The following is an 11,193-nucleotide window of genomic DNA, read 5'->3' on the forward strand; positions in this document are numbered from 1 at the left end:
TACGTGTATACTTATATATATATATAAGTATATATAAGTGTATATATATATAAAATCATCATTTTACCATGTACTCTTTGACAGGAGGGGGAGGGGGTGGTGTCAGCAAAATGATGTTTTGTACTCTAGTAAAAATGAAAATTGAACATAATGTGAGTGTGTGAGATAAATAAGATAGAGGGTGCCGTTAGATCTGCTCAAGATCCTATGACCTTGTCATTAGTAATGTGATGTAAACAGCTAGTTCCCTTTTTTATTCCAAATTTTTACATAAGAAAATGTTGTTTCAGATGTATTTGCTGTTGAAAAAAGAAAACGAAGTGAAACAGATACCAGTACCAATGATGGAACATCTAAAGTAATATCACAATTCATTTTTGATAATTTGTTTAAAATGATTGTATAGTGTTAATGATTGGTCATAGGAGTTTTATTGATTGTTTTAGGAAATAACGTGCCAACAAGTTGCGACACTACTATGTATTCAAATACCTATTTAGAAAAGAAAAATTAATAATAATAATTTTATTTGTAATTAAAACAAGAGGTCGTGAAACAAAAATAAAAAATAAAAAAAGCAAGTAATAATAAAGCAAGTAATAATAAAAGACCAAAAATAATAATAATAATAATAATAACAAAAGGCCGATAAAATAAGTGAAAAAGTACTAACAGCATCAGAACAGAACAAAGAGAATATATAATAAAAGAGAAAAATAATAATTAAAAAATAAATAAAAAAAATAATAATTAAAATTTGATTGAAAGTTTGCTTGGTGAAGGTACACCATGTAAATATTTGTCATCAGGAATCATCCTGATGATGGGACAATTAATGTTTTTATTTATTTTTTTATTTATTTTATTCTGCCTTTAACGTGATAACACTTTCAGTGACGCAGCACTGATCTCACTAGTGGATCACATGAACAAAAAAGTAGAACAAAAACAAACATAAAAAAAATATACAGAAACTTAACTAAAATAAAAAAGAACCAATTCAAATGAATTAAAAAGAAGGCAAGAGAACAGAGGGTGGTCAGAAAGATATAATTAGTTTTCTGTTTTGATCAAAGTTTTGAAATTTTTAAGTTGGAGATCATTTAATTCTATTTTAATTTGGTTTGGAAGTTCGTTCCAAGCCTTAGTTACACGGTATAAGAATGTTCTCTTGCCTTGAGTGAGTTTCCATTTTATCTCCATCAAGGTGTTGTTAGATTTATTCCTAGTGCAATGAGAGTGACTATTTTGATTAAAAATGAATTTGTTACATAGGTAGGATGGGGCAATTCCTTTCAGGCACTTAAAAGTGAGTAATAATAGGTGTTCCTTCCACCTATCAATTAACCTATTCCATCCTAAATCATCCATTAAATCCTTGATGGGTGTTTTAATGTCGACTGAAAGAATAATTCTTCCTAACCTATTCTGGAGAATTTGGAGCTCATTTAAAAAATTAGTTGTAGTGTTAGACCAAATGCAACTGCAATAATCAAATAAAGGCATTACAAGTGCATTTGCTAACATTTTAGTTGTGTTGAAAGGTAGGAACTGTTTGATGTTGAAATATTGAATCCCGACACAATGGTGTGCATTTTGATACTTGGAATATGTATTATACTATCTTATTTGCATGTTATGTATTCAGTAGTAACCAGATTAATCATCTCATTACAGGCCACTGCTTCAGCATCACCAATGGAAGGTAATGATTAATAAAGATAGAATGATTAGGATGATAATAAGGATTCAATGATGAATAGTGATTATAAAGATGTTGATGGTCGATGGTGGTGGTCATGATAATGTTGATACTGATGTTAGTGATGATGAATTTAATGGGGATGATGATAATGATAATACTGAAGATGCTTTGTATTAGATGTTGAATTTACACAATCCATTCCTTTATTTTTATATCCAAAAATTAATTTTAAGTTTCTCTTTAAAGATTCACAGCCGGAAAGAATAGATGCCAGTGTGATAGAAAAGATTGTACCAGTAATGAAAGGCGAATCTATAAAGGATAATTCATTACGGATATGGGACTATGGAGGCCAACTAATCTCCCACAGTATTCACAGGGTATGTTGTATAGTAAAATACTGTAATAATAAACCAATGTGTGGGCGATGACAACCCATTCTGTGGCGACTCAAGGCATATACAGTATTTGAAATAGAGGGGGGCCATGGGACTCACAAATAGGTTGTTAGTACACCTAAGCCCCAACTAGTTGGGGCTGACGACTATAGTTGGGGGCTGAGGTAAGAAAGTTTATGATTACAGCACCTCTAGTTGGCCAGAATTTGCATTCTTAGACTTGATTTGAATGTAATATAATCTCTATTTTTAGAATAAAAAAAGTAGATGGAAGGGGTGGCTGGGTCCAAATTGAATCTGCCACTTTGGAGAATATTTGTTTTCACAATTTTGAAATGACAAATTTTTAAGTAGTGTACGGTTGACTTCAGCGACGCTGACCCAAATTTGGGTGTACAGTATACAATAGTATACGATAAAATATTTTGACAAATCAATCTAAGTGACGTCATATCCATAGAAAAACGATCAAATTGTTGTTACTACTACAATTTTAACATTTTTCCATAAATTATGACATCATCTTATTTCATTTGTCAAAATATTTTATCGTATACACGAATCATCCTTAAAAAAATGAAAATCAACAAAAGCTGAGACTATTTTCATGTTATCCAAAAACCAAAAGGTCCACTGATTAATCTCAAATAATATAGTATATCCCAAGTATCGAAATGCACGCCATCATGTCGGGATTCAATATTTGAACATTAATTATTAATTAATCCTGATAATGAGACAATTAGTGTCGAAATATTGAATCTCGACACGATGGCGTGCAGTTTTTCCATGTTTAGTAGAGTAGATATAGCTCAAAAAAGGCCATAACCCCCAAATAATTGCAACAAAAGGTTTTTCAACGGATTTTGGTAGTATTAGATGTGCTAAATAACATACAAAAAGTATTACAAAATCCGACCACCGGAAAGTGGTTCTTTTCAAGATGGCTGCCAAAATGGCGCCAATATCATAAAACAGCTACAAACTGTATTTTAATTGCGGATTTTATCATCAATATCAGGCTTTATGGGTCAATAAGTCATTTGAGACAATTTTTAATGTGATGACCAATATGAATAATTTCAAAATGGCGTGCAAAACGGCCGCCATGTATAAACAGCCATAAATCAGTTATTATAACTACATAAGCTTTGTTGTTATTTGTCAATGATGTATGTAATTGTAAAAAACATCCAGCATTGTCTTATTTATCATTTAACATTTTCGCTATTTTACCTACTGTATGTCAACAAGTCTTTGGAATAACCTGCTTTAAGAAGCTTTCTGATTGGTTAATTTGTCGTACAGCAATATATTTGACATTAGCAATTTTAGAAAAGTAACACTCAACATGATAAACATGAATAAACAGGCATCAATAAATGAAGATTACTTTGAAGTGTCTTTTCATAATCTCTGGGTGAATGAATCTGTTGCGCCCAAGCACTAAAAACAATATATTTTTGAAAGAAGTTCTCTGATTGGCATAATTGGAAGTTAAACTCGTAACGGTACTGGTTTGGTCTACAGGAGCTCGTGCTTCGTACAGGTCATTCCATTCATAAAAAAAGCCTTTTTCTTGGAAAATGCGTACCTGTCGTTAGCCATAGTAGCCTAGGTCAATACTAACTCCGGCTATACAAATTGAAAAGTATTCACTTTATTATTGTAGTAGTGACACCATGTCCACATTTAATTATTATTATTTATTCATTAAGGTTATTATATATTATTTATATTTAAATTTAATGTATTGTTTAGGTATAAATTATTCAACGTCCATGTTAAATTAATCTTATTAAAACTGTATTAAATAATATAATAATAGTCATAGCCGAGGCCTAGCCTAAGCCTAAACCTAGTGACTGTGTGTAGTATATAAAATTATGAATAAAAAGTATAAATAAACGCAAATTGTGAGAGAATAAAGGAAGAAGGAGAATAGGAAAGATATTTTGGAGTGGGAATATACAAAAGTAGTCAATATGCCAATATCGTATTACGTTTTTGTAAACATTTTTGGGCACTAATTGTCAGAGGTCTCGGTGCCACGGCCTACACTTTTCATAATTCAACATCGATGTCCAATGTAGGCTGGCGGCACCTTGACCTCTGACGATTAGTTCCAACAAATTTTCAAAATAAAAGTGATGCAATAATGACAAAATGATCATTATTGTTTATTTTCGGTAAATATTTCAGCCACTCCAAATTTCTTTCCACTTCTTTCTTCCTATGCTCCTTCTGTTTTTTTATTAAATTAAATTTAATATACTAATATATATTTACGCATAATATTTATATAAATATATAAATAAGTATATCATTTTCATACATATTTACATATTTTAACTGGATTCTAGATCTAGGCCTGTGTATACATAGTGTCTGTAATTAACATAATTCAATCATATTGTTCTATCATATTGCTTTATTTAAATATTATCAAATATTTTTAACCTTTAACGATTACATTATTTCATATAATATTTTCAAATAAATGTCGAAACACTTCTAATATTAAATTAAAACTCTGAAAGTAAATTTACGTAGATTAGATCAATAAAAATGGACATAGTAGTAATCCTTATATATTCATAAACAAGAATAACTTTTTCAATCTTCTAATCAATTTTATACAGCCGGAGTTAGTTTCGACCTAGGTGAACCTTGCTAAAAAGGTACACTTTCTCCATCAAAAGGCTTTTTCTATGAATAGAATGACCTGTTCGAAGCACGAACTCCTGTAGACCAAACCCAATACCGAAATCCACTCACGATGCAAAAGAAAAGGTAAAGCCAAAAGAAAAGATAAAGCCAAAACTCTCGGAGATAAAATAGCCATGAAAGTTGCTCCTGATAGAACCATTGACCCTGCCATTTTTATTCCAAAGATTCCTTGTTGTGTCAAATCGGGAGATCTTACATTAGAAGATGTAATGAGTAAGTAACTTAGTCCATTTCCAACATCACTTTTTGAGACTAAACATTTTTAGGAAGGCCAACAAACCACAATTTGTTCAAGTTGTTATAGATCATGCAAGTAAGCTGTCAATTACTGCAATCTACGACACTGTACCGGAAACTGAATGTTGTGATCTAGATGGAGGCTCCCTTTTACATCACTTATGGAAGAGAGGAGACAGTTACGGCACAATTGTACGGGCATACTCAGAGTTCGTCAGGAGAGAGTATGGATTGGCAACTGTTGTATTTGATAGTTGATGGGACTCCTTCTATAAAAGACAATACCTATCAAAGAACAGGACAGAATATCCACCCAGATGTAAACTTTACGGCTAATACCGAGCTTGATGGCAAAAGGGATGAGTTCCTTTCAAGGCATAACAAGCAGATAAGATAGTATAATACATACTCAAGTATCAAAACGCACGCCATTGTGTCGGGATTCAATATTTCGACATTAATGATGTCATCATCAGGATAACAAGCAGAAGTTTATAAATATGCTCTCTGCTGAACTTCAGAAAAGAAATTGTCCTGTAATACAAGCAAGGAACAGTGCTGACGTGGATATAGTGTAGCAGCAGTAGATATTTCCCATCATCATACTGTAACTTTGTATTGGAGAAGATACAGACTTGTTGTTCTTCTCTATCATGTCAATACAGACGAACGAGAGGTTTACTTCAGGTCGGACAAGACAAAGGATACTAGGGTAAGGGTAATAAATGTAACCCGCATAAAATCCGCCTTTGGAAATAAAGTATGCCTTGCATTGCCATTCAACATGCTTTTACGGGTTGTGATTCAACATCTTGCATTTTTGGCATCGATAAAGAAGGCAGCTTTCCAGAAATTGGTGGAGGGGGATTAGATTCTTAGATTATGTGCTGAAGCATTTAGTCAGCCAAATCAGAACAGTGATATTATTGTGGAATTTGTAAGAAAGGCTATGGCTATCCTTTTTGGGACTGAATCCATTGATTCACTTGATAGCTTCAGATGTAAGCAAGAAAGTTGTTGGGGGTTAACGATTGTGACGCCTCAGCAACTACCTCCAACTTCATCTGCCAGTAAATTCATTGTCAACTTTTAAAAATCATCCATTGCAATTGCATTACTGGATGTAAAATACCACGTTGCAGATGCTATGGGTTGGCATGCATATCAGCCTGTGGAGCCTGTCAACTTAAGGGATGTGAGAATGTAGAGAAAGTAATAGATGATGAAGAGGGAGAAATGGAAACATGACTATTGATTTATCGTAAACTACAAAATACATTAAATATAGCAAGCCTGGTCCTTAATTCCAGTCTACTTGTTGGTATAACTGTTAATCAATAGAATCTTAGATGACAACTTTCTTTGATTTGATCAAAAAATGACGACACTTAAAATTGCTAAAGTAAGTACTGATTTATGACTGTTTATACATGGAGGCCATCTTGGACGCCATCTTGAATTGATTTATATTGATTATATCACATTCTAAATTGTCTGAAATGATTTACTGACCCAAAAAACTTGATATTGTTTTAAAAAGATAGCGATTATATCACAATTTGTAGCCATTTTGGCCATCTTGGAAAAAACTACTTTCCGGTGGTCGGATTTCATAAGACTTTTTTTTATGTTATTTAGCACACTCAATACTACCAAAATCCGTTGAAAAACCTTTTGTTGCAATTTTTTGGGGGTTAAACCTTATTTCTACTGAACTAGTTATGTATTCAGTATTAACCAGATTAATCATCTTATTACAGGCCACTGCTTCAGCATCATCAGTGGAAGGTATGATTAAATTTAATAAATGAGACAGCCATATGAAATTATTATTACTATTTATTGAGCATCCTTCGATCACTTATTTTCAAAAACATTGACTGTTAGGTGAGAATGAAATAAACAACTATTACTGTTGTCTTTTCTAACAAGATTGCTTTTTTGTTTACCTTTATTGTTAGTGTAATTATTGATATTATTATAATTTCATTATTATTATTTTATTTGGCACTAGGGCTAAGAATATGCCACAACAGTGGACTAGCTTAGTCTTTAAAATGGCAATCCTGTTACAAGACAAGCACACACACACACACAAGATTCTACGTAGACTGTCTCATTATGAGTTGTTTTGGTCGTGAGAAAAAAATCCTGTTACTGTGACAAGTATTGAAACCAGGATGATAGGCATGCAAGCATCTAAACCACCAAGCTATCCAACTCCACTCTAAATTTTTATGTTTATTGTGCACAAAAATTATTATTATCATTATTGATGTTATTATTATGATTATTAGTGATGGTAATTATATTGATAATGATAAGGGTAGGCCTAATGATGATGGGTACACTGATTAAGATGATAGGAGTGGTAGTGATTAATAGAGATAGAATGATTAGGGTGATAATGAGGATTCAATGATGAATAGGAATAGTGATTATTAAAGATGTTGATGGTCGATGGGGGTGGTCATGATGATGTTGATACTGATGTTAGTGATGATGAATTTAATGGGGATGATATAATGATAATACTGAAGATGCTTTGTATTAGATGTTGAATTTACACAATCCATTCCTTTATTTTTATATCTAGAAATTAATTTTAAGTTTCTCTTTAAAGATTCCCAGCGGAAAAGAATAGATGACAGTGTGATAGAAAAGATAGTACAAGTAATGAAAGGCAAATCTATAAAGGATAATTCATTACGGATATGGGACTATGGAGGCCAACTAATCTACCACAGTATTCACAGGGTATGTTGTATAGTAAAATACTGTAGTAATAAACCAATGTGTGGGAGATGACAACCTTCATATTGTCCAACTTAGCTTAACTGATGTCATAAAATCAACTTATGTATTCCAATAAGACATTCAGAAAGTGGCCCACACCTTCTGGAATGGTCTTTGGGCTGATAGCTTAGCACTTGAATCCAGTGCATAAAATGTTGTTCCCCTGCACTGTGAATACCTTGTGTGGTCAGTTAAGTTGAAAGAAAGTATGCTGCATGTCATATGCAAGGAAAATAATATCAGTACACACAAAGTAGCAGTAAAAATCATTGCATGCACTATACAAAGTTTTAAGATTACCCCATGATCACCATCCATAATGGTGATCACTCAAAGATCTTCATGCTCATAAGGCCATGGGGGCCAGAGGTATCTCCTCGAGCTACTTGAAATTAACAGCAGGAAAAATAAGTAAGGCGTTAACAATAATCTTCCAACACTCATATTGTGTATTTGCGTGGGTTCGAATCCCATCCTCGTTGCTAATTATGTATTTGGTGTCCGTTGCCAAGACGGATGATTCCTAGGATATTCACACAGAGTAGTTATCACAAAGTACTAAAGGTGTTCAGCCATTTTGGGAATATTTGTTAGCCTTCAATCCAGTCGTTTTACACTTTCAGTTAATATGAATATATTACACATATGACACTGTAATCATTCCTAATGTTATTTAATCCAATATATCTTCAATCTAAAAAATAAGTGGGATGAGCCTATACCCTCTAATTATTGACCCATCAACTTAACATCCTTGGTCCTGTCTGCAGGGAGGGATTTTCACAGGTGGAGACCACCTCAGCTCCACTATGGTTGGGGCTGAGGTAAGAAAATTTATAATTATAGCACTTCTAGATGGTCAGAAATGGCACTCTCAGACTTAAATTTTACTATAATTCCCTTTTTTCCCATTTCCTTTTTAATTTTGAAAATTAAAAAAATATGGGGTGGGGCCGGGCCGGCTGTTGCACTCTTGTATACCACATTTGAAATCAACACAGTATAATCAATAATTACTCCTCTAAAAACCGAATGTTAATGAGGGGCCTGCAGGCCATTTTATTCTTAGAACATTTTTGAAATTACTTGAAATTATTATATTTAGGTCTATTTATGTATGGGCCCCTACAAGCTTTGCACTGGCTGCACTGCCTGTAGCTATGCCACTGTTGATACAAGGTTGTCATGTTTTGTTTTGCTGCTGAATTTTGAGCCTCAGCTGCTAACTCATCAGCTCGTTTTCTCTGTCTTGTCTTTTATGTTTCATTTTACATTCTGATCTTCTATTTGTATTCACCTCTCAGTCTTCCCTTCACTCTTTAGATTTTATAATTTTAAATATATATGCCTTTTCCAGATCACTTTGATCTTCAATGAAGTTTCCCATAAAAATTTTATTTCTTCTTGGAGCAATTGAATTCGGTTTTTTGGTGTTCAATCGTTTTTTTTTGGTGTTGAATCGTTTTTTGTTTTTTTTTACATCATCTTTGAGCTTGCCAACATCAAGCCTTTTACGACGGTTCCATTTTTGCGTAACTGTTGTCAGTTTTAACTTAATCTTGTTCCATACCAGCTGATGGTCACTTGTCACGTCTGCTCCTCTGAGGGTTTGGTGTCTGTCACAGGATCGAATGTAGGTAAGAATGGCCCCGGAAAAAATGGCCCCAGAAAAAATGGCCCCAGAAAAAATGGCCCCGGAAAAAATGGCCCCGGTAAAAATGGCCCCATATGACAGGTAAGTAAAAATGGCCCCAATGAAAAATTCGGTAATAGAAATGATATATTTTTTTTAAATCTTCAAATATTTAAATACTTTATAAGCAAGAATTGAATCAAGAAATAAAAAATGGCCCTCAATTATAAAATTCAAGAAAAAAAAAATTAATAATAAATAAATAAATAAATGCTGTAAAATACCCTGTAGCAAAAATTTAATTAATAAATCAACATAAAGAATATGCATATTTGAGAACTAAAATAAATTAGTTTTTGTTACAATACTGTAACTTACAAAGCAACTTTAAAAAAATAGTAACATTGCATGCGTTAAAAAAGATGCTGTTAAATTAGTATTAGAAACTTTTTAGTAGGAATACATATATACTATAAAGGACACAAATGACTGGCTCAAAATTGCTCCTCTAGTGTAACACTTTTATTGCTTGTTCACAAACCCTGTTTGATCACTTGCATTTGTTTGCGTGGTAACTGTAAATAACAATAAAATTACATACTGTATCATCATGTCATTAATCATTTGCATAACTACCATAATAGAGCATAATTACATTCGTATGTGAATTACCATACAAGACATGAAAACATCATATAGTGCTGGATTATTATAATTGTACTATAACATTAACGATTGAACTTGTGAGATATGATAAGACTTACAAAGCTGTGAGCCACGATAACTACTGTACTATAGTGTAGTGAATTCAGCATTATCTTCACCTAGAGTATGAATAAATACGTAAGACGTTCTAATATAAAGTCAAAGATAACAACTATAAAATTAAACATGTTATTCTCCGTTTCCAACTATTCTAAGGGGTGTACGGTAAGAATGGCCCCGGAAAAAATGGCCCCGGAAATAAAGGCCCCGGAAAAAATGGCCCCGGTAAAAATGGCCCCATATGACAGGTAGGTAAAAATGGCCCCAATAATCAAATTCTGTATTAAAACTGATTTTCTTGGTTCAATATATGCATTTTTTTTATCTTAAATAATTTAGTTATTAAAAGGAATCTAACATTAAAACAAATTGCCATTTACATTTTACTTTTTGCAAGAATTAACATTCAATGATAAAATATTCAAAGATACCCTCTTAATTTCAGAAAAGAGTGGGTTCTTTTCCAAACTAATACATCCTGCCTAATATTGTGTGTTTAGATTAGATCTTTTGCTTTAACTTTGGAAATTGAGATCATTTTAGATACTATTTCTGTATAAACTAAATTTTTTTTTCATATTACTCTAAACCTAATGGGTTTTGATAAATTTACTCTGCACTACGGAATTTCCAATAAAAAAGAAAATTAATTAAAAAGACCATAGATTAAAAATAAGTAAGGCGTAACCATGGCGTAACATACTTTTAATCTATGTTACAGCATAACTATTTTTACATAATGAAATTTAGTAAATCAAATTATTATTTGTGGCTTTTATTTATTAAATCAATTAAAGAACATAATCTCAAAACAAAATTTAATGACAAGAAAGATCGACGTTTCGGGTCCATCATGGAACCATTCTCAAGATCAAGTAAATTGAAAAAACTAAAAACAAAAATACCAAGCAGTGACAGGAAGTAAGTAA

The 11,193-nt window shown here is 32.5% G+C and overlaps 1 protein-coding gene across 1 annotated transcript in view; it reads left to right on the forward strand.

Moving 5' to 3' along the window:
• LOC117107047 overlaps positions 1-11,193 on the forward strand; it is a gene marked incomplete at its 3' end in the record, with an annotated part of 54,057 nt that overhangs the window by 18,828 nt on the left and 24,036 nt on the right. Inside the window, exons 6-11 of the mRNA XM_033248608.1 lie at positions 291-358; positions 1,678-1,705; positions 1,952-2,085; positions 6,831-6,858; positions 7,694-7,827; positions 9,440-9,499. Of these exons, the coding sequence (XP_033104499.1) occupies positions 291-358; positions 1,678-1,705; positions 1,952-2,085; positions 6,831-6,858; positions 7,694-7,827; positions 9,440-9,499 (452 nt within the window). The remainder of the gene's footprint in view (positions 1-290; positions 359-1,677; positions 1,706-1,951; positions 2,086-6,830; positions 6,859-7,693; positions 7,828-9,439; positions 9,500-11,193) is intronic.

The sequence above is a fragment of the Anneissia japonica genome, unplaced genomic scaffold (genome assembly GCF_011630105.1).
Source record: "Anneissia japonica isolate Jap-2015-1 unplaced genomic scaffold, ASM1163010v1 scaffold913_len64449_cov111, whole genome shotgun sequence".
Taxonomy (NCBI): Eukaryota; Metazoa; Echinodermata; class Crinoidea; order Comatulida; family Comatulidae; genus Anneissia; species Anneissia japonica.